Here is a 23,193-nt window from a genome sequence, read left to right on the forward strand (position 1 = left end):
CAGGACTGTCTTCAGATGAGGAGGCTATGCAGGGCAGTCTCAGTCCCAGGGGCCCACCTGTCTTTACACAAATACCCATGTTTCCTCTCTAACCTACTCCATACTTGAGGGGAGGGAGGGGAGGAGCCAATCACAACTGGTCTAAGGAAGGGCACCCAAGCTACAGATCTGATGAAGGTGACCCCATAAGAAGCCCTTAAGTTCACGGAGAACTGAACCCCTACCCTCGATATCGGTGGCCTGGAACCCTTCTCCCAAGACAGAAGAGCCTGCCTCAGGCCACGCAGGACTCTGCTGCCCTTGTTTGGCAGGGTCGACCAGGACTTTGCTTCACCCTGCATCTGGCAAGCATGCAGGGCTAGCAATAGAGCGCAGTTTATAAGTATTGGCCAGCTGCCGCAAGGCCGGAGCCCAAAAAATGTTGAAGGAATTCTTCTGGACGCAGGTACATGGTGAGCTCCGGCAATCCCAGGTGTGTAGGCTTAAGCCCACAAATACAAGGCCAACCTGGGCAATAGGAGAGACCTTATCTAAGGAGAGGTGCTTATACACATTCCAAAAGACGGAAAGAAGCAGGCTGTCTGCCCCGCAAGCCTTGCCCTGGAATCCACAGTGCAGTCTTCCCTGTCCATCAGACAGCAGGAGGAGGGCGCCCAGTGAGTGGTGGCTGAAGCCAGTCTCACACCACAAACTTGTTCTTGGCTAAGGAGTTGCTCTTGGCAGCAGTGTCTGCATGGGCCTGGTACCCAATGATGGTCTTCGGAGAGAGGCCCAGACGCTCTTTGTATATTTGCCTAGTGTGGGAGACAGGGTAAGATGGCAGACATAACCCACACCCCGTTCTTTTGTTCAGATCTCCCTGGTTCCAGCTCCAGCCTCCCGTTTTTGCATGTCTTACTCATAGACCAATAGCCGTAGTGGAATCCCCTCAGTGAAACTGAAGACTTTCATTAAAAATAGTTTGGGTCTAAATTTCTACTTCTTGTATACAAGCGGGCGAGGAAGAAGGGAGAGCCAGTTTGACCGGTTCTGGAGGTTTCCCTTGCAGCCCCCCCTCCCCACCATGAGGAGAGGACCCTCACCCGATGTGCATCACGCCGGCCTTGTCCTCTGCTTCGCTGGTCCACACGGCAATCTTGTCCCCCTTGGTGCGAATGTTCACAACAGCTCCACACACTTCCCCACTGTATACCTCAAAACATTCCCCGAGCAGGCACAGCAACTGGGCCCGAAAGAGCAATGGTTAAGTCCCAGCTTGGACTACAGGGTCCGCCCCACCTGCTTTGAGACCACTGCCCTCCCTAAGGCCCACACCTGCATCTCTTCCCCTTCCCAGCACTCACCGTCTCCAGCCACAGACGGTCCAGTTCAAGGTGGCGCTGCTGTTTGGCAATGCTGAGCAGCCAGCGGCCACCCCTCTTGTTTCTGTTGTCTTCCCACATGGGTTGGATGCCTTCCTGTGGGGGAGGGGCAGGGCAAGCTCCCCCTGCACAGAGCCTAACCCAGGCCTTAGTTAAGCATGCTTTTCTTACCTACCTCCACTCTGCACCACGCAGGCCCCTCCGACCCCGCACCCTCTGAGGCCCGCCCCCCTGAGCCCTGCACCCCCGAGCGTCACACCCCCGACCCCCACACCCTCCCGAGCTCCACAACCCCCAGAGCCCCAACCCCCCCGCAGTCCCACACCCTTGAGCCCCGATGTTGCCACCTTTGGCACCCTCATCCGTGTGCTTGTCACCTTTACTGAACAGGATTAAGGTGCCTCTGGGTCGGGATTTCCCAGGGTGGACTAGGGTAGAGATCCCAGTTTGGCTGTGTGGTCTGCAAACCTTGTTAAGCAGAAGACACCTAGAGCAATCTCTAAATGCCGAGGGTAGTATGCCTCCAAGGTGAGGCTGGCATGGACGGGGAATGCCCCCCAGCCGTCATGGCTCATGCGGTTTTGATATCCATGCTAGTTTAGAAGCCAGGCCAAAAACCTGGGGGGCTCCATCCTTGAGGCCCTCTCCTCTCCAGACTCACACATCCTCCGAAGCTGCCCATGTCCCAGTCATCCCTGAGGGAAAAGCCCTGGATCAGTCCCTGGAGCAGAGCCTACCTTAAACAGAGCGTAGTCACAGCCGGAAGAGAGCTTGCTGGCCAGCTTGACATGGCTGTACATCCTGGAAAGACCCCGCCCCACACGGGGGTTTCAAGGCTTCGAAGCACATGGTTCACCTGACTCTGTCTTTCCAGCTCCTCTCTAGACCATCCAGTTCCTTCCTCCCGGGACCCCCCCCCCACCCTACACACCCTACACGCGTACACGCATGCACACGCGCATGCGCGCGCACGGGCCCTGCCACCTGGAGTTCCTCCTCTGGGAACTTGTCGGAACTAAAAAGGCCTGGTGAAGTCTACAGCATTAGGGCGTTCCAGCTGGGCCTCCTTCCTGGGTGAGTGTGACCTTTCTCAGCTCTCTTTGGCACGCACACCAAGGCAGAGGCCTAATAATCCTTACTATAGGAGCTGGTGAGATGGCTCGGGAGTTAAGAGCACTGACAGTTCTTTTGCAGGTCATGAGTTCAAATCCCAGCAACCACATGGTAGCTCACAATGAGAAACAGCAGCAACAAAAACCTATGGGCTGGAGTGAGGGGGCTGGAGCAAGAGGGAGAAAAGGAAGGAGGGAAAAGCAGGAAAAAAAATCCTTACTATAGCTGAGCTAAATTTCTAGAGAGGAAGAAACCTGGTTAGAGCCACAAGGCCACAGAGCAGCAAGCCTCGCTCCTGCTTCTTTCACACCCCAGGGTCTCCTTAGGCCCTGAGAAGCCTCCCAGCAAATGTTGACCAGGTCCTGAGAAGGTGACATGGTATGATGCCTTTGACCCCCAACTCAGAGTTCCTGAAGGCAGACACTCACGCCCAGAATTCCTCCACAGTGTTAAACTTGGTGACCATCTGCAGGTTGTCCTGCCACGCCCGGTTTCGGTCATTCTTGAAGAACCACAGAACCCACCTGGGGAACAGGAGAGAGAGGGTCAAGACTCCACATGCCCAAGCCCTGCAGTGCCTGGGCTGCCAAGTTTGTAAAGGGGACACACAGTCCCCACGAGGCGTGGGAAGTCAGCCGTCCCCACAGGCGGGGTGAGCAGGTAGTAAACCTCCAGTCTCCACGGGAGTAAGTCCACGAGGCAGAAGGCAGGATCCAAGGTCACAGAGGCTGGTCTCTCAGCAGGACAGTGTCCCTGTGGCCTCCCTACCTGTACTGCAGGGGGTGTAGCTTGCTCAGGACCTCAGATGGATGGTCTCTGTGGGCCTTCCTCCTCAGAGTCTTAAGGGAGCCGGGAAGGTCTCTGCCTTCTCCTCCTTGGACTCCCTCCGCAGTCGCTTCTGATGGCTTTTCTTTCACTACCTCCTCTTCTTTAGCCACCTCCTCCTCGTGCCCTCCACCCTCAGCTTTGTTCATCTGACCAGAGGAAGAAATAAGAGTGAGCTATAGCCAGACAGTGGTGGCGCACCCGCCTTTGGTCTCAGCACTCAGGAGGCAGAGGCAGGCGGATCTGAGTTCCAGACCACCCTTGTCTACAGAGTGAGTCCCAGGACAGCCAGGGCTACACAGAGAAACCCTGTCTCGAACAACAACAACAACAACAAAAGTGACTTGTAAGTTCTGGTTCCGGCTGACCCCTGACCCCCACATTTTCACCCCAGGTACTCATTTGCTCTGGAAAAGGCAGGTGGGTAAACTTACAACCTCGGAGGTGGCCATGACACGGCTCAAGGCTCCACCAGCAACTAAGAGGCCCACAGCTCTGTGCTTTTAACCCACCAGAGAACCCAGTCCCACCTGAGCAGGCAGGTGAGTGGGGGAGATGGTGGGAAGTGGGGAGGGTGGGGAGAGGGATAGAGAGTTACCAGTTGGAAGGTAATCAATCGTTCATCACCCTGGGTCAAGAAAAACCTGCCCTCAGGCAGAGGATGAGACTCCGAGAATTACAAGGGTTAACATATGGGGTCTGCACTTGGGGTATTTGGGACCTATTAAGGAAAGGCTGAATTTGAAGCAGACTGTTCTAGGATGACAGAGGTAGCAACACACACACACACACACACACACACACACACGTACGTGTGCCCTGTCCTGTTTACACCCTCAGTCTGTGCCCTCGATATTCTCCAGTGGTATTTATCTGGCTCTAGAAGCAGCTGAGATTGTAAAGTAGCAACTAGTGAGCAGGCCTGCGATCCTAGCTTCTGGGAGGTAGAAGCGGGGCATCAGGAGTTCAGGGCCAGTACCAACTACTGAGGGAGTTACGGCCAGCCAGAGCTGTAAGAGAGCTTATCTCCAGGAAACAAGGGGGTAACCATTTGCTAATGTTTAGGGACTGGGAGACATTTTTATTAAAAGCCTCTTTCCTGATTTTCCTGAGAATTAAAGAGTTTTAGGACCCTGAGGCCTTCTGTCTCATAATGGAAGGGGCCTTCTGAGTCCCCATCCATTAAGTGATTTTGCCCTCTGTACTGGCTGGTTTTGTGTGTCAACTTGACACAGGCTGGAGTTATCACAGAGAAAGGAGCTTCCCTTGAGGAAATACCTCCATGAGATCCAGCTGTGGGGCATTTTCTCAATTAGTGATCCAGGGGGGGAGGGCCCATTGTAGGTGGTGCCATCCCTGGGCTGGTGGTCTTGGGTTCTATAAGAAAGCAAGCTGAGCAAGCCAGGGGAAGCAAGCCAGTAAGTAACATCCCTCCATGGCCTCTGCATCAGCTCCTGCTTCCTGACCTGCTTGAGTTCCAGTCCCGACTTCCTTTAGTGATGAACAGCAATGAATGTGGAAGTGTAAGCTAAAGAAACCCTTTCCTCCCCAACTTGCTTCTTGGTCATGGTGTTTGTGCAGGAATAGGAACTCTGACTAAGACAGCCTCCTTGCCTCTTGCAGAAAAACAAACAAACAAACAAAACAAAAAACAAAAAAAAAAACATTTCCCTGAGTGTTCTTCACCTGGTGGCTGTGGGGTTTGTAAACTGAGATGCTGGGGGCTGACACCATAGCTCAGCAGGTAAAGGCACTTGCCACCAATCCTGAGGATCTGAGTTCAATACCTGCAGTGTACATGGTAGGAAAAAATCAGCTTCCTTGAGGTTCCGTCTGATCTCCCAATGATCGCCACACACACACACACACACACACACACACACAGAGCTAGCTCCCAAGTTTCTGGTTTCTTGGGTCTGGGCTCAGCCTGAAGACTTGTGTTTCTGAATAGTCCCTTTGGCTCACACTTCACAGGATCAGTCTTTTGTGTCTGGGAAGGCACTGCCCACATTTTCATGGACCAGAAAGCAGAGAAAGAGAAACATACTCAGCTGGCTTTCTTCTCCCCTTTTCTTCAGCCCTGACCCTCGCCCACATAATGGTGCTTCCCATGTGCAGACAGCCTTTCACCCTCAGCCAGTCCTCTCTGGAAATGAGTTCACAAACACACCCAAAGGTGTATCTCACTGAAGCCCTGGGCATAGATGTTTTTATTCAAGCTAAATAAACAAACACAATTAACTACCACAAGCTGGGCATGATGGCGCATGCCTTTAACCCCAGCACTTGGGAGGCAAAGAAAGGAGAATTTCTGTAAGTTCGAGGCCAGGCCAGTCTACAGAGGGTCTGCTGGACAACCAGGGCTGCACAGAGAAAGTCTTGGGGTGGGGGTGGACTGGGTTTGATCACTGCAGTCAGGTTCCAGGCTACTGCTGGAGACTGTAACCATGAAAATAATTGAGGACACGCACCAGGACGTTAATATGTGTCAGCGGTCAGGAGCGCAAAGAGGATGGAGAGATGCTAAGTCCAGAAGTACTGGAAGAGGAGTAGGGCAAGCCACTTAGCTGTTGCCGTGTAGCACGGCCAGTCTTACTGGCCTACAACAATCGTTTATTGCGCTTGCAGATCGGCAGTTTGGATAGTGTCTGTGGACTCAGCCATTCTCTGCTCCAAAGCAAGATAGGCCAGGCTGACTCACAGCTCGGGGCTGAGGGCATCTGTCGCTCACATGGGGTGGCTAGTTCAGCTGTCTGCAGAAACCTCAGTTCCGTGTGACTGCTCAGCTTTCACAGTGTGGTGGCTGGGTTCCCAGGGCAGACATCCCCAGAGACAGGAAGTAGATGCTGCCTGACCCTTAGAGCTCAGGTCTGAAACCTGGCTCAACCCCAGACCTGCTGTGTTCCCCTCAACTACCAGGACCCATATTCAAGGCCCCTAGGGAAAGAGCCCTTCAATGGCACTGTGGAATGCCTCTGCACAGGCAGCCCTGGAGGAGGCCAGGCAGGGCAACGCTGTGGATCTATAGGGTAAGGGAGCAGCTCTCTCCAGGATCTGTAGGGTAAGGGAGCAGCTCTCTCCAGGGCTGGGCATGGTCTCAGCTGCATCAGAGCCGTGGCCCTTTCCTGGCACAGGGTGGCATCCAGGCATAACACCACCTTCTACATTGACCAGCCGGGAGCAGCCCCCGGATTGTGGTGACTAGGGAGAGGCACTACAAGCAAGTCGCTGGGCCTGCTGGGAATCCGGCTCTTAGCCAAGGTCAGCCGGGCCTATCTTCCCAGAGCAGTGAGGCTGAGGCGCTTGAATCCCAGCCCTGCTCTGAAATTTCTTTCTTTCCCTTTAAAACTTTTACTTTGTTTCTATTTGTGCTTTTGGTCAATCAGTATCAGACTATGCGCCTTTTGTTTAGGAAGCCTGAGCTATTCAGTATTCTGGTCCCTCTATGATAACCATACCCCTCAGAGTTTATTATCCTTTTGTCAGTTTGCCTTAGTCATCGTTTATAAATGAGGACCGTTGAGGTGGGGGCAGTGTGTCCTAAAACCAAGGTTCTGTCGGGAAGTGCACAAGCCAGCAGGAAGAGGCAGGTAAACCTAGATTAAAGTCCTGTATCCAATGGGGGACACTGACCCACCCTTACAAGGAGAATCAGGTGTCTCGCTGAGGGTGAGAGAGGGGAGTCTTCCCGATTGTGAGCAATGTGGTAAGGGGGGGGGTGGAATGAGACATTCGTGAATTAGGGGATTAGAGAGATGGCTCAGTGGTTAAACACACTTGCAGCAGAGAGCCAAGGTTTGGTTCCCAGTACTCACACAGCTAACAGCCATCTGCAGCTCTAGTGCCAAGGGATCCAATACCCTCTTCTGGTATCCACAGGCACCACTGCATGCATGCAGTGCACATACAAACACATAGGCAAAACACTATCATACACTTAAGATACAATAAGCAAATCTTTGTACAAAGGCATGTCAAGAGCTGAGCGGTCAGTGGTGGTACACACCTTTAATCCCAGCACTCCAGAAGGAGAGGCGGGCAGATCTCTGAGTTCAAGGTCAACCTGGTCTACAGAATGAGTTATAGGACAGCCAAGGGCTACACAAAGAAACCCTGTCTTGATATGCTGCTTCCCCCCAAAAAAAGTCAAGTATATTTTTAAGCATACATTAATGAACACCCAGCTAGTTGCTTTCTTCAAATAGCCTGAGTCTTTAGAAAAAAATATTAAAGTTCTAAGTTTTTCAATTTACTTAAGACTTATTTTTTAATTTATTTATGTGTCTGCATCTGTGTACCTGTATATGGGTACCCAATGAGGCCAGAAGGGGGCATCAGGTCCCCTGGAGCTAGAGTTATAGATAGCAAGTGCTCTTAACTACTGAACCATCTCTCCAGACCCAAGTTGCTTTATTATTATTATTATTATAAATTATATTACAGTTATTTTCAATTTTTACCATTTATTATTAATTGGTTTTTTGTGTGTGTGTGTGTGTTTTAGTTACTTTTTATATTACTATGAAGAGACACCATGACCAAGGCAACTTTAATAAAGAAGCATTTAATGGGGGTTTATTGTTTCAGAGGTTGACTCCATGATAACCAGAGCAGGAGCATGGCAGCAGGTCAGCAGGCATGGTGCTGGGGCAGCAGCTGAGAGTTTACACCTAATCCACAAGCAAGACGTGAGAGAGAGCTATCTGGAATAAGCTGGACTTTTGAAACCTCGAAGTCTGCTCTCAGCGTCACACTTCTTCCAATAAGGCCACACCCTCCTTCCTAACAGGCCACACCCCCTAATCCTTCCCAAACAGTTCCACCAACTGGGGACCAAACATTCAACTATATGAGCCTATGGAAACCATTTTCACTCAAACCACCAGTGTGTGTGTGTGTGTGTGTGTGTGTGTGTGAGAGAGAGAGAGAGAGAGAGAGAGAGAGATGCAAAAAAGCACCTCTTCACTGAGACATCTTCCTGATCCTACATTAATTCATTTGTAGTGGAGGTTAGTGTAAGCGGGTAAGCATACCATAGCACACATGCAGGGGTCAGAGGACAACTCGTGGCAGTCAGCTAGCTCTTTCCACCAGGGAGGTCCTAGGGATCAAACTCAAGCCATCAGGCTTGGCAGCAAGCACCTTTACCTGCTAAGCTATCCGTGGTCCCTCTGTCAAGCTTTGAAGTATAAGTAAGTTCAGAATATCCAGTAAAACTCACAAACTCCACAAAAAACTGATCAAATAAAATCATTCTGAACAACTCTCCACTACATTTTGACATCAAGGTCAGACAGTCCCTTGGAAGAGTTTTGTGATGCACACCAAGGGGATTTCTGTAGCAGTGCCTGGAACTGACACTGCATTGTGGGACTATTTTACCTCTCACTTAGAGGAGGACCCTGTGCTTAGAAGCTTAAGAAAATCACTAGATCGGCTAAGACAGAGGGGAAGAGCTTGCAAGCCCTTCACAGATGTCTGTGCTCTCGGCAGCATCTCACGCAGTATCTTCCAGACAGTTCTTCAGGTTTATCAGAATGGTTACAAAGTATCTCTGTTCCCAGAGCCAAGATACAAGGAGGTTGAGAGGTCTTCTGTTTGGGTGTCAATGTCTCCCCCATGCTGAAGTAACAAAGACTCCTCAGTTTTCTTCCACACTTGCTGTGCAGAAGTGTTTCTACAAGACCCCTACTCCCCACGGCAAGTCCAGCTCACGGACAGTGGCTAAGCATCCACTCTGGTTAATCCATGTAGAGGACAATGTTCATCTTCACCCTTAGTGTTTTTGTGGGTGGTCCTCTCAGACAGTAGCCTCCTCTGTCCTGAAGCCAGATAATTCTTTCCAGTGGACCAAAGACATTATCTGCTTGGATCTTCCTGTGTTAGTTTCCTTGAAACTAAAGCCAGATTCTTTTTATCTCATCCTTCGTCCTGGTCAGAAACAGCCAATGAAGTCTCTGCACCTGGATTTCCATCATCCATTCTTTTGCTTTTCTTTTGTTTTTACTTCTATTATAGACCAAAGCACCCCAGTTCTAGGGAATCGTCTTTCTGGAGATGGGCCATCTACCTTATTTTATCCATTCAGATCTCACACAGAGAGAAGGTCTTCTGTGAACCCCACTTCCTGCTCTGAAACTTGCCTGTCCACGTATTCCTTTCCCTGTGCTATCCCAGATAAGCCCTGCCGGCTCTGGCCTGGGCCGAGGCTTGAGTCCTGAACACTCTCCCTGCTTTCCACCCCCCCTCCTTATAGAACATTCTTTGTGTGTCTCAGAGAGGTTGTCTGATATTGATCTGATCGTTTAATTTTTTTTTTTTTTTTTGTTTAATGCCTTCCTGGACAACCAGAATGTGAGCCAAAGTTCAGGCTCGAGGCCAGCATGATCCCATCTCATAGGGTCCATGAGCAGGTGTCTCCAGCAGGCCATGGTCGGTCTGCCCCGCCTTTGCTTTGGAAGTTACTTCTCTTTCTCTTCCTCCCTCTCTCCCTCCCTCCCTCCCTCCCTCTCCATTCTTTCCTCCCCTCCTTTTCCCCTCCCTCTTTAATGGCTCATGCTGGCCAAGAATTCAGACTTGCTCTGTAGCTAAAAACATCCCAAATTCTGATCTTCCTGCCTCCACCTGTGTGCTGGGATTGCAGGTATTTGCCACCACCCCTTATTTATAGGGTGCTGGAGATGAACCCCAGTACCCCATTTATGCTAAGCCAGCCCTCTATCCCCTGAACTACAACCTACAACCCCGAATTTCTCTAGACAGTTGATTTTCCCTCTGTCCTCCAGAGCTTGGTTCAAGTGTCAGCTCCTGCCCACCCTGTCTAAAGAGGCTTGCTGTCCCCAGCGAGCTTTTTTTTTTTTTTTTTTTTTTTTTTTGGTTTTTTGGTTTTTTCAGACAGGGTTTCTCTGAATAGCTGTGGCCATCCTGGAACTCACTCTTTAGACCAGGCTGGCCTCGAACTCAGAAATCTGCCTGCCTCTGCCTCCCAGAGTGCTGGGATTACAGGCGTGCGCCACCACGGCTCCCAGCGAGCTTTTAAAGCCACCCCTCCTTTTACATCCTTCTTAGCCTTGAAAACTACTCATTGATCTATTCATCAGCAAATAGAGTACACACTTGAGCACGACAGACAGATCACCAATGACAGACCAAAGACAACTCCACCGTGTCCAGCTCATGAGCTGATGGGTTTACTGGGCTTATCTACAGGAGGGTGGGCAGCCCCCAAACAGCCATGTTATAGAAGAGTCCCACCACAGCATGGGTGACAAGCCCCAAACCAACTTTCCACCTACTATTCCTGTAGGGCTCCAGAGACAACAAGAAGACCATGTACAGCTGGGGACACGGCAGGGAGAGAGTCACTATGTTGGTGACCTCCCATCTGCCCTTACACAAGAAAATGTTAGGAGGCCCAGGCTTGGGAGGGTCTTGTGAGTACTGCTCTGATTTTGAGATGTCAGTGGTCAGGTCTTGCTAAGAAAGCTGTGCCCCACACCACAACCTACCAGCTCTGCTGTGTAGGCTCTCTGATGAACACAGCCTCCTCTTTGCTCTGGGGTGTTCCTTAAGTACTGTCTTAGTTGGTTTTCACTGCTGTGAAGAGACACCATGGCCAAGGCAACTCATTTTTTTTGTTTGTTTTGTTTTCAGGTTTATTGAAAATATGGCATAACAGATTAAACAGCTCCATGTGGCGTTTTGAAATTCATCCCAACCGTAGGCTGAGTGACCTGAAGGTTGGAGAAACTGCCAAAGTCCAGAAGCTTCAGCTTCTGGTGTCAGGATCTACCTCAATGATCTCCTGATCTAGAGCTGAGACCTCAGGAACATAATTATCTCTCCCCTCTCTCTCTTCTTCCTGCAACTTGATAGCGATACCTCTCACAGGACCTCTCTGAATCCGCTTCATCAGATGCACGACATTGCCCGCTATCTTGTTCTGAAGTTTCTTGTTGGGGATGATGGCGATCTTGCACCCACGCTTGTGGAAGTCATTACCCAGGCACATGTAGTACTTCTCGATGATGACCCAGGCTGCCCTCATCACAGTCTTGGTGCGAGCGTGGCCCATATGAGCGGGTCTCCGTAAAAGAGGCCAAGGCAACTCTTATAAAGGACAACATTTAATTGGAGCAGGTTCAGGGGTTCAGTCCATTATCATCAAAGTGGGAGTGTGGCAGTATCCAGGTACAACCAGGTAGACATGGTGCTAGAGAAAGAACTGAGAGTTCTGCATCCTAATCGGAAGGTAGCCAGGAGAAGACTGTCTTCCAGGCAGCTAGACAGGGGGTCTGAAAGCCCACCGTCACCGTGATATGCTCCCTCCAACAAGGCCACACCTACTCTGACAAGGCCATACCTCCTAATAGTGCCACTCCCTGGGCCGAGCGTTCAAACCACCACAGGTTCTTTCTACTGTCTCCACTTATCTCTTCACACCCTCCCCCAGCCTGAGCATCACTGTGATACAAATGGTGATCTCTCTAGCTGGGACCTAAAAATCCAGAAAAGCATATCCAACCGCCTGTGTGAGGAGTCCTTAGGTGTCTCCTGGTGACTCTGAGCCAGACCCCAGCTGCCACCCACGCCCAAGAGCGGCTTTCTCCCAACACAGCCGCAGTTACAGAGTGAAAGTGAAGATCCACCGCGCTGGTCCAGACCTGCGATCCCAGCACTCGGATGTAGATGGGCAGGAAGGTCACTAGGCTCAGAAAAGTACGGACTGCAGCAAGATCCCATCGCAAAGAAGGAGCAAAGAACAGAAGGCAGCGAGAGAGAGGAGTGAGCCCCATCTCCTGTGGCCACACCGTGCTCCCACATGTTTCTGGCCCTCCTCCTGCATCCTCTGGTGACATGCCCTTCGCTCTGGATGCTGTGTGACCAGCGGCCTCCAGCTCTCATTGTCGTCCCACACCATGAGGGACTGTACCCTTAAACTAACTTAAACAGTAGAAATTTAGTCAAGCCTCCCTTTAACCCCAGCACTCGGGAGGCAGAGGCAGGCAAACCTCTGCAAGTTTGATCTAGCCTGGGCTATATTGTGAGACCTTATATAAAAACAAATGAAAAAAACAACAAAACCACAAACTCCCCCAAATCACCCCACATCTTGCCATTTCCTGCTCTGAGGCACAAACAGAGGTCCATCTCCGTCCCCTCCCTCCCCTGTCTTGTCCACTTTCCTGCACTCTTCATCTTACCGGCATTCAGAATTCTGCATGCAGGCCACAGAAACACTGACCAGCTCATCTAATATCTAAGGCATCTACGACCAAACACCGAGCGGCTCCCTCTCTGGGAAGACAGAAAGCTCCACAGCGACCATACGGCCTGGAGTGACACTGCCCCCACGGCCTAGCAGGCTACAAGGGCTTCCCAGACACCAGGGCTGTGGTCAGTGGCTTGCTCTGTCGGTGCTGGACACTCCAGGAAGAGTGGCATTGCTGCCCATGGTCACTGGCAAGAGCTGTCACCATCACCTCTACCCCCTGCATTCCCTGCCGAAAGCAGTCTCCAGCTACATGTGCCAGCCGTGTCTCCTCATGTGAGGAAGCTGAAGTAGCAATGTTGGCATTGTGGGTTTGTAGAGGGGGAGGGGGAGGCTCTGCCTCAGAAGGCAGTGAGTCCCCAGTCACAGGAACGGACAGTTGCAATGCTGTGCAGCCACGCGTCTCCTGAACTAGAGAAAATAACTAAGCAGCACAAAGACAGATGAAGAAGGAGAACTGTCCATCGTGGCTTTACCCCTTTCTGCCCACTTCTGAGGCAATTCAGCTACAGTTTTGTGGCTGTCATTACAGAGTTCTGTCTTTCTCTGATGATGGATGTATACAGACGTCCCTTCCCTGGTTATCCCCAGTGATGAATTCCAGGACCCACGGCAGGCACCAAAATCAGTGGCTGCTCAAGGCCCTCATGTATAATGGCGTGACAATGTATATAAGCCGCACCCCACTTTCTGCGGACTCTAATCACGCTGGAGGACTTCTAAGACCCGATACAGTGCAGTGCTAGGTAACTATTACTTAAAAGATAATGACAAAAAAAGTGTGTTCACCATAGATAGTGTTTGTTTACACATTTTCCTCCTTATTTAAAATTTAGTAGTTTTTTCAAATTATGTATATATGTATGGTCTGCACACATGAGTACACTCCACAGGCCTGTGGAGACCTGAAGAGTCCCTGGAGCTGGAGGTGAGCAGCCTCATGAGGGTGCTGGGAATTGAACTCTGATCCTCAGGAAAAAAAGTCACTGGGCCATCTCTCCAGCTGGTCTTCTTGATTCGGTTGTTGGGTCGCATCTAAGGTTGCAGAACCCTTTGATAGTGAAGGTCGACTATACGTGTATATTTGTATGGAACATGTCTGTATATAATACACATAGTCTATGATAAATACATATAGTGTACATATATACACTTATATATCTAAAATATACTAATATATAATAAATATTGATATACATAAAACTATATTCTTAGATATAACTTGTTAAACATGTAATTTTCTATGTATCAAAATTAGCTTGCTCAACACCTCCAATCTCTGCATCGGCCTTTCACTAACACCATCTTGATTCTGCCATCTTGATTCATTAGTGTGTTGGTCCATGGGGGGGGGGGTCTGACTCATGGCCCCTAACCACATCATCACCCTGTGCCACTGGGCGGATGTACTATAAGGAAGTACCCAGACCTCTAAGAGGACATCTAGCACATTGTCAGTGTTTCCTACAATGACCATCCCTGCCCACACGTCAACTGGAGATCCACCGGGTGAGTTCCTGGAAGGGGCTCTGCCAGTCCAAAAGTCCTAGGAAACACTGCCAAGCTGGCCTTCCTAAAGCCTCTGCCAACTTACAGCCCTACCATAGCCATGAGCTTTTCCCGTCTATGCCCTACTGTCTGCTGCTGACGCACATCTCTGAAACGCCCAGCCCAGCGCTTCCATCCCCGCTGCCTTCGCCTGTGTTATATCCGCAGCTTAAAATGCTCTTCTGATCTTGTTCCCGAGGGAAAACCTTACCCGTGCCATGAGCCCCAAGCTAAGTGCCACCTCCTTTTTACTTCTTTCCCTGACTCCCTGAGCTCCCAGAGTCCCTTTCATCTGGGATCCTGCACCTGCGTGGGTTTAATTCTTCCATAGAGCTGACTGAGGTCTGGCTGTGTATCTGGAATCCCGTCCCATAACCATAAGCCATTGTCTTCTCGTCTGGGTCTTCTTCAGCACCTGTTCTAGGTTGTATTGCCTCCTGGTTACCCCTCAGGGCCTCGGGGCCTTTGCTCTTGAGGGTCTGGTTCGGTGGATCTTACCCTCGCCTGTCTAGACCTACCTTGTTGCTTCTCCCGAATCTCTACTCCAAGTTCCTTGAAAAAGGCCTTTGCTGTCTACCTACCCTGCCTCGATTCCATTCCTTTTTTTTTTTTTTTTTTTTTTTGGTTTTTTTGGTTTTTTGGATTTTTTTTTTTTCCAGACAGGGTTTCTCTGTATAGTCCTGGCTGTCCTGGAACTCACTCTGTAGACCAGGCTGGCCTTGAACTCAGAAATCCGCCTGCCTCTGCCTCCCAGAGTGCTGGGATTACAGGTGTGTGCCACCACTGCCCGGCTCAATTCCATTTCTTACATCAGCATTTCTGTCTTCCTAACTCATCTCACAGGCTGTAGTAACCCTGTGTGGTTCAAGTATGGATACATTTATTTTGTTTCCTGCCTCTTCTCTCTGCGTGGCCATGAGCACATACACGCGGCATCTCCCTGAGATATAAACCCTGCTTTTCTTTAGCACTGTTTCCCCCCTCGACCTGCGCCACCCATGCAAGCGCTGCCTAGACAGGCATTGACCTCCTCCTCCGTTCTACAGAAGAGAACCTGGCGTTTCAAAAGGTGAGGTAGGCAATTCAAGATCCCACAATGACTAACAAACCTAGCTAGGATTGGAATCTCTCTGAACTCCCAGGCCAACCGCATCATTTCTTCCCCAGTCCACGCTCACCGCATTGCCCCCTCCCACCCTCCTCAAAGACTACTGGTTTCCAGCACTAGGGTCCCGGGCTGCATGTCATAGGCCCTCCCCTGGAGGCTCGCCTGCTCTGGGGAGATGTCACATCCCCGCCCCCTGTCAGTCAGGCGAAGGGGGCGGCGCGGCCACCAGGGGGGAGTGCTGAGCTCAGAGCTGCCGCAGCGCCGGAGCAGGAGCCGGAGCGGAGCCGGAGCGCGCGAGTAGCATCCTTGGTAGCAGAGCACCCAAGGCCGGAGCACTGCTGCGCTCCAGCTCAGAGACGGTGACTCAAGAGCCTGACCACAGCAGGACCCCACTGGCCCAGAGCCCACCCGTACCTGGCGTAACCCAGCCCCGCGCGTCTGCTCGCAGTAGCCGCCGCTGCCGCCACCACAGCTCCATCCCCTAGCCCGGCCCCGAAACCCAGGTGAGACTCCGGAAAGGGGATCCAGAAAGATCTAGGGTAAGGTGAGGAGCGGGATGGAGATTGCCCTGGGAGAAACGTGGGCACAGAGATGGAAAGCGCTGAGCCGGCGCGGGCAGGTGCACTGCAGGATGCGCGTCTGTCCCCTCTGATTGCTACAGTCTGGGTGGACATGCGGACGTGCGTCCGTGCCCGTGTGCCGGAGTGTCCACGCGCTTCTAAACGCCCCGTGTTCTGTGTGTGCACGTGAGCATGTCCGTGGTGTGTGTTTGTATGCAGACCGTGTGACTGTTGTGTGTACAGACAGGCCCTGGTGTTCGCGCCGAGCCTAGCTTCCGGTTCTGCGGGCCTGCAGGTTGCAGCTCTCCGGATAACTGAGGTGCTGGCCCCTCCCGCGTCCCGGGGTTTCAAGGACGCTAGGACTCACCGCAGCATAGCTCTGAGGCCTAGAGCTGGGGAGTGGAGAGGGTAGGAGGGGGCTCCCGACCCAGAAGCGCGCCAAGTCTGAGGAAGGGAGGGAGGGGGCACCGGGTCCCCTGGGAGGACCCGAGTGAGGGTGCAGAGCCAGCGCCCTGGCACTTGTGTGTTCGCCCTCCCCAGGCCGCCAGGATGGACGTGTTCATGAAGGGCCTGTCCATGGCCAAGGAGGGCGTTGTGGCTGCAGCTGAGAAAACCAAGCAGGGGGTCACCGAGGCAGCAGAAAAGACCAAGGAAGGCGTCCTCTATGTCGGTGGGCAAGGGGCCGCGGGGCTGGGTGTCTTTTGAGGGGTCTGGGCATGAGAATATGAGTCAGCAGATGGGCGAGGTCAGTAGGGGTCACTGGGGACACAGCCGGTCCGTGGAATTGGGAGGTGGGGATGTGGTGGGTGCTGGTGGAGATGATGTTCAAATGCAAGACCAGGACCCAAGCTCGCCACAGTTTCCTTTTCCTTATCCCCGTCATCACTATTAATAGTGACCTGGTGGGGAACCTTTCCTTGAGGCCAAGTGCAGTGAAATGCCATTACATGTAACATTCCCGGGCTATTGTACAGATCAGTGACTCTGGGGCCCTCGGTTAACCGCTATCCCCAAGGTCACACAGCTGGTAAAGCCCAAAGCCCGGGTATGAATCCTGCTGGAGATCCCCCACCTTTCCTGGCTATTGGCGGGCTCTCTTCAGCTATCAGCACCCCCCATACGCACACACACACACACACACACACACACAGCCTGTGGTTTTACCTTGGCAATCTCTCCAGTTCATCCTCCCAGCAGCTGGCAGCTGGTATCAGGACAAAGGTCAGGAGGTTAATATCTCTCACCCAAAGTGTGAAAGGGGAGTTTGTAGGGTTATTTGCATAACTAGAGAAAAAGGCTGGGAATGGAAGTCCACTGACTTGTTTAGGAGCTCAGATCATAAGCCGGGGCTTGCTCTTATGGAAAAGAGCTGGACATTTTGCCCAAGGTCATTTGCAGGCTTGGATTGTGACCATTAAAAGCATACTGTGTGTCAATCGCTGTGTGTGTGGATGCTGAGAGGTCACAAGGCCGTGCTCTCCTCACAGCATAGCGCAGCGTTTGTTTCAGGGGCAGGACCTGACACGGAGCAGCAAGTGTGGGCATCCTTTGGGGCAAGAGAGTAAGAAGGGAGCTACTGGCAGGTAGAGCACGGGTTCAGCCCTCGACACTCAGGAGCCTGGAAAGGCAGAGAGGCAGGATGCAAAGCCCATAGAATGGACTGAAAGGCAGAGGGTATGACTCTCGCCGGAAGGAGAGCTCAGAGGGGCAGTCAGGAACCCATCCATAAGAAGACCACATGGGCCAGGCTGGGGCATTCGTGTGGTTCCCGTTAGAGGCTACGCGTGAGAGATTGATGCGATCTGACTAGTTCAGAATAGTTCCTCGGACCTTCGGGGACAGAGCAGATTGCAGGGAGGCCAGGGGACTTTGCCACCTGAGACAGGACTAGTAATAATTAAGTCCAGCAGAAGAGTGTCTTGAGTCTGCATCAACCTTGCCAAGGCCCTGGCCTCCCTTCTTTACCCCTCCCTCCTTCTTTTTCCTCCTTAAGCCCCTGGGACCACATTATGGGCTCTCTGCTAATAGGCTCTGCCTCTCCCAGCCGTGGTGTCTGTCCCCCTGGGAGGTGCTTCCTACCTTCCCCACCCCCTGCTCGGGGACCTCTGTGTGACGGCCTTAGCTCCTATAACCTGGCATGAGGTACCCATCATGCCCACATCAACCTACATTCCCAGCACGGCTTTCGCCATACGTACCTGGTGCCCTAGTCCTCAAGTGGAATCTTACCTGCCTGCTTTTGGGTTCCTCCTCCAAAATCTCCTTTTAAAATACTTACATGTTCCCCATTTCTCAAGGTCCAGGCAGTGTCCCCATCGCTTGCAGTCCCTGGAGTCTAAATATTCTTTCCCCACTAACCAAGGACAGAGAGTGAACCACTGGTCCGGGCCTTGCACGTAAAACGTGCAGACTATTTGCTGGCGAGTCAATGAATAGTGAGCATGCAGGGGGACTCCTGTCCCTTGTGCCTCCGGATTCCTGCTGCCTTAGCTTTGTGCACACGTCATCCCACTCTTTCCCCTCGCTAGCCTAGTCCCATCCCCTCTGTGAAGGCCTTAGCCCAAGCTTGCCAGTCTTTGGTTGCTACACCTTCACATGACAGATTCCCCAGGCCCTGGAGGATACATACCCTGTGGTCAGAACTTCTCGCCTCTTCCAATGCTTCTCCGCCATCCTGGTGAAGACCCAGCCAGGGGCATGGGTGCCTTCTGCGATCTGAACATCACCTTCAGACTCACCTGCACCTAACACTCTCCACTTTAGCCAGAGGAGGAGCTTGTTTGGAGGAGACAGATTAGCAGAAATGCAGCAGGGGCCAGGGCATGGGGCAAAGAGCATGGCTGGTCCTCCCAGCCTCCCATCCTGGGCTACACCATAGCTGGGAACTGATTCAATTAGGCCTTGAATGCTCACCCAGCCACTAACTGCAGGGCTCTTACTGCACTTCTGTTTTCCAACTATGAAGAAAGAACAACGCTCCACCACCATCACAGCCCTAATGGTAAACCAGGAGGCGCTAAGAGCTTTGCCCTGATACTCAGCCAGCCACCACAGGGAGGGTGTGGATACTGGGACAGGGAACCAGAGGCCTGAGGAAGTATGTGTTGGGACTGAGTGTAGTTAGCATGGAGGGGAGGGTGAGCGTTGTGGGGTATAGGGGTTCATTGAGGAGTTCAGGGGACTCATTGCTACCTGGGTCCTCTGCTCCCCGCATAGCCCCAGTGTTGGATTGGGATCTCTGTTCCCTGTGTTCAGACTCTTTAACTACGTTCCTCTTTCTTCCTATAGGAAGCAAGACCAAAGAGGGAGTGGTACAAGGTGTGGCCTCAGGTACCAAAGCAGTCCTAATGCTTTATGGGGGTGAGGGGCATGGGGACTCCGGAGGCTTCTGTGTGGATTGCCCCTGGAGAGGGAAGGCTCTGGGACACGATGTGGGGGGTGGGGCTGACATTGAACCTTTCCCCAAACCCCTCCCTGCTCCAGTGGCTGAGAAAACCAAGGAGCAGGCATCCCATCTGGGAGGAGCTGTGTTCTCTGGGGCTGGGAACATTGCGGCAGCCACCGGCCTGGTGAAGAAGGAGGAGTTCCCCACAGACCTGAAGGCAAGTGCCCCGCCCCACACACACACACCCGTCACACATACCGGGCACACATGCCTGCCGCCATCCTGGCTAGCTTGCCTCCCTTCCCACAAGTCTGATTACGCTGGTTAAAAATGAGGCTGCGGGGAGATGTGTGTAGGTCCTGTGATGGGACCCAGAAGGGACTGCCGGTGCATAGACCACTTAGCAGCATGACCCCAGATGTTCCCCATCACGTCTGCACATGCCACTGCTTGTTCCTTTCATTGACTGGATGCCTGTATCAGTGAGGATTTGTCCCTAATGGCTCCACAGTGGGCTCCATGCATGCTACCAAGGCAGTGGGAGCCCAGAGCGAAGCCAGCTAGTGCATATGATGATGTCAGACAGGGCATGTGTGTGCGGTGAAGAAGAGAACACTGGGGAGGGGGGTGCAAACACTGTAACGGGTCTACTTGAGCCAGGAGAGGTTTCCTGGGAGGTGCCATTTGAGGTGACATCTAAAGGATGAAGGAGAAACGTCCCTAAGATGTCCCAGAATGATATGCCAAGCAGTTTTGAGCAGGATACACAAAGGTCCTGAGTCAGAAACAAGAGGCTAAAGTACACAGGGGGCCTTGGTGCCGCAGTTCCAGAGACCGCACTCCAAGAGCTCCTGAGACAGAAAGTCCGGCCTACAAGCAGTGAATGCTACTTGATCAGGTCGGCAGCAAACACAGGGCCTGCCAGGGCTGTGCGAGACTCGGTCTTATGGGCCTGGAGAGACGGCTCAGCAGTTAAACGCACTTGTTGCTCTTATAGAGGACCTGAGTAAGGCTCCCATCATCCACACTGAGGCTCACAGCCATCTCTAACTCAAGATCCAAAGAATCTAGGGTCCTCTTCTTTCCTCTTTAGGCACCAGGCATGAATGTGGTACACAGACAGACAGACAGACAGACACGTGTCACACACAGACACACATGAATGACAAGCACTCACACACGTAAAATAAAAATATATCTTTTTTTAATAGTATAGAATAGAGTTTATTCAAGGCATGGGGAGGGAAGTCGAGAGGCAGAGGAAGAGAGAGAGAGAGAGCAGAGGCTGGCCATGAGCCTGTGGAAAGAGAAGAAGCGAAATGGAGAGGGGTAGCAGGAGGAAGAGGAGAGAGCAGGAGCACAGAATATATCTGTTTTTAGAGGCTGTTTTAACTCCCTCCATCCCCCAAAAGAAAGACACTTTAGGAAGCAATCTCCCAGTGAAGCCATCCAGCAGCCAGTTCAAGACACAAAACACCCCCAGAATTCCTGCACCATGCCGCCTTTAAAGACCCTTATCCTAGCCAGGCCTGCATGAGGCAGTGGAGCAGGCCTGGTTCTGGAGGGAGTGTCTCACAAGCATTTGCATCTGTGTGCTCACTTAGCTTCCTTCTGCGGTGGGGGGGAGGGGGACTGCCTACCCCACCCACCCACCACGGTCCGCGGGTACCTGCTTCCTGACTCCCATCACTGCAAACTGGTTGGGTGCTCATTAATCTCACACACATGTCATCAGGAGGAGTGCATGCTCTTCTGGGTTCCGTTTTTCCTACTCTACAGCGTGGCTGCTAAGACTGCCACTGTTGGAGAATGGTGATTCTCCATGTCCTCTGGGCCGTGCTCCACAGTGGTTAGGCCACATGCTCAGAGCATTCTACTGTCCTGCAGTGTTCATTTTCAAACAGGGGCTCCAGTTGGGGTTTATTTGTGGACAAGGATGCTGCAGATTGAGCCCTAGGCCTTTAGCACGCCAGACACACATTCTAGCGTGAAACTATACCTTCAAGGCCTGGAGCTGGGGCTTTGAACACCATGTCTTTCCTGGGTTGCGATCATAGCTGGGTAACTTGGGACAAAGTAGCATTTGTCATTGCTTTAGTCATCTCTACCATCCTCATTTACAGAAGATGTAAAACTCTGTACCCACGGAAGCTTAGACAATACTCCAAGGGGCTAAAGCAGCTGGAAGTGCCAACTTCTCTGTACCACAGCTCCAGGGTCCTCCTAGTCACATGCCAGCCCACTTGTGGTCTTCCATAGCCATGCAAACACCCAAGCTATCATGTGTTTACATATATGTGCTGATTTGCAGGCGGCCAGCCATGTGCCTAGCAGACCTCCACATGCGTGCCCATTGGTCTGTGCCCATCTGGGCAGCAGATGCAGGGGGGAGGGAGAGTCTTAGCTCACACATCCAAGCAACACCATGAGCTGTTGCTTCCAGCTTATCTTAAAATAGCTACAGTGAAGAAATCAGGCCAAGCTCAGCCCTGGGGGAGGGAGGGAGGGGTGGAGCCAGTGGAGAGAACCGCACAGAACCCCTTTCCAGCCCCATACCTGAGTCTCCAGTTCCCTTCTGCCCTGGAGGGGAGCTTCTAGAGTTCTCTCCTGGGTCCTATAGCCAGTCCAGTAGTTTGAGCCTAAACGGGAGAGCTGTGCCCCGTCTCCCCATCTATTCAGTCTCAGGGATGGGGTAGAGACTGGCTGTCAGGTGGGGGACTGAGTGGCTCAGAGCACTTGGGCTCTCTCTCTCTCTCTCTCTCTCTCTCTCTCTCTCTCTCTCTCTCTCTCCCTTCCCACTCCAGCTTCCCCTGATGATTGATTGGGAATCGGGCACAGGTCCATCTCACATCTCCACGTCTCACTTCTAAGACCTCCAAATCCACAACTCATCTAACTGTTCCTGGCACTCCCAGGACACCCTAGACTATCCCACTCTTCCAAGCAACCCGTAGCACACCATCATGGGATTTTTTAAGGGCTGTTAAGCTGCCCAACCAGCCCTGCCTTTCTCTGTTCACAGCCAGAGGAGGTGGCCCAAGAAGCCGCAGAGGAGCCCTTGATTGAGCCTCTGATGGAACCTGAAGGGGAAAGTTATGAGGACTCACCCCAGGTGAGGGGGCTGTAGGGCTGGGAGAGGGGCGTCCCGGAAGACTGGAGCCACCCCTAGCTAAGTAGGTGATCCCTAGCATAATAAAGCTGGGGGGATGGGATGGGGATGTAGGGGTGGGTGGGAGGGAGCTTCAATAACCCAGGGTCTAGGAGGCAGAAGTAGGGAGCAGAGAACAGATGGTGCCTAATGCCACGCCCCCAGGGCTTGCAATATCTCAACTGGCCCTAAACTACATGTTTCTCCCTGCCCAGGGGGCGGGACAAACATTGTTCCTCGTTGAAGGGGAGGGATGTGGGCAGGCTGCATTTGGCCGCTCGGTCTCCAACCTTTCCTTTGTGCTCTTCTCTGCTTCGCCTCTCCCTCTGATGCAGGAGGAATATCAGGAATACGAGCCAGAGGCGTAAGGGTCCAGGAGGGCCCCGCACCAGCAGCACAATTCCTTCCCTTTCCTTGCCCCACTCCTCACCCCCCAGAGCCAGGGCTGTCCTTCTACCTTTTCCCCCCAAACACGAGATCTTCCTTCGGCTCCGAGGCACTTCCTCAGGGCCTGTGTTAGTGTCTGCCCTGCCCTTCCGTCTGTCCTACCTGCCCGCGTTCATCCCTGAGACGTGAACTGGAGTCGGGCAGAGAGGTCCTGCCGGGAGCCCCGCCCTACCAGTGTTGCCCCCCACCCTCCATCTGGTCCAGTGTCTGCTCGGATGTAGCATGTTCTATGTATTTTTAAACCAAGATGGGAAAACTATGGCTCCTTCCCCATCCTAACAGAGGTTCTCCAAGGGGCCCCCGGGCAGCCCCACTTCGACCCCCAAATTGTTTTTTTTTAACCCAAACCAGGAGCCAGGTCGTGCCATGTCCCCTCCCTCAGCCCGCTCGGTCCGAGCGCGGGCGTCATATGTTGTGATTGTGGCAT

The 23,193-nt window shown here is 52.3% G+C and overlaps 2 protein-coding genes and 1 pseudogene across 5 annotated transcripts; 1 reads left to right on the top strand and 2 right to left on the bottom strand.

Annotated features, from left to right (window-relative positions):
* Nucleotides 1-679: 679 nt before the first annotated feature.
* Eif4e1b (eukaryotic translation initiation factor 4E family member 1B) lies at nt 680-3,751 on the bottom strand. Of its 2 annotated transcripts, none has more exons than XM_052156483.1 (7): nt 3,737-3,751; nt 3,243-3,448; nt 2,903-2,998; nt 2,099-2,162; nt 1,344-1,457; nt 1,083-1,222; nt 680-794 (listed from the first exon to the last, which is right to left on the bottom strand). In XM_052156483.1, the coding sequence occupies exons 1-7, from the start codon at nt 3,749-3,751 to the stop codon at nt 680-682; spliced, it is 750 nt and encodes a 249-aa protein (XP_052012443.1). The 2 variants fall into 2 exon arrangements, with proteins under 2 accessions (XP_052012443.1, XP_052012442.1); XM_052156482.1 differs by having other exon boundaries at nt 3,734-3,751.
* Nucleotides 3,752-10,957: 7,206 nt separating this feature from the next.
* Nucleotides 10,958-11,391, bottom strand: LOC127664486 (40S ribosomal protein S17-like; annotated as a pseudogene).
* Nucleotides 11,392-16,335: 4,944 nt separating this feature from the next.
* Sncb (synuclein beta) lies at nt 16,336-22,902 on the top strand. 3 transcript variants are annotated; one of them, XM_052156484.1, is made up of 5 exons: nt 16,336-16,456; nt 19,075-19,116; nt 19,270-19,388; nt 22,194-22,283; nt 22,655-22,902. In XM_052156484.1, the coding sequence occupies exons 1-5, from the start codon at nt 16,336-16,338 to the stop codon at nt 22,685-22,687; spliced, it is 405 nt and encodes a 134-aa protein (XP_052012444.1). In that variant the 3' UTR covers nt 22,688-22,902. The 3 variants fall into 3 exon arrangements, with proteins under 3 accessions (XP_052012444.1, XP_052012446.1, XP_052012445.1); XM_052156486.1 differs by lacking the exon at nt 22,194-22,283; XM_052156485.1 differs by lacking the exon at nt 19,075-19,116.
* Nucleotides 22,903-23,193: the final 291 nt, after the last annotated feature.

Source organism: Apodemus sylvaticus, chromosome 14, assembly GCF_947179515.1.
Source record: "Apodemus sylvaticus chromosome 14, mApoSyl1.1, whole genome shotgun sequence".
Taxonomy (NCBI): Eukaryota; Metazoa; Chordata; class Mammalia; order Rodentia; family Muridae; genus Apodemus; species Apodemus sylvaticus.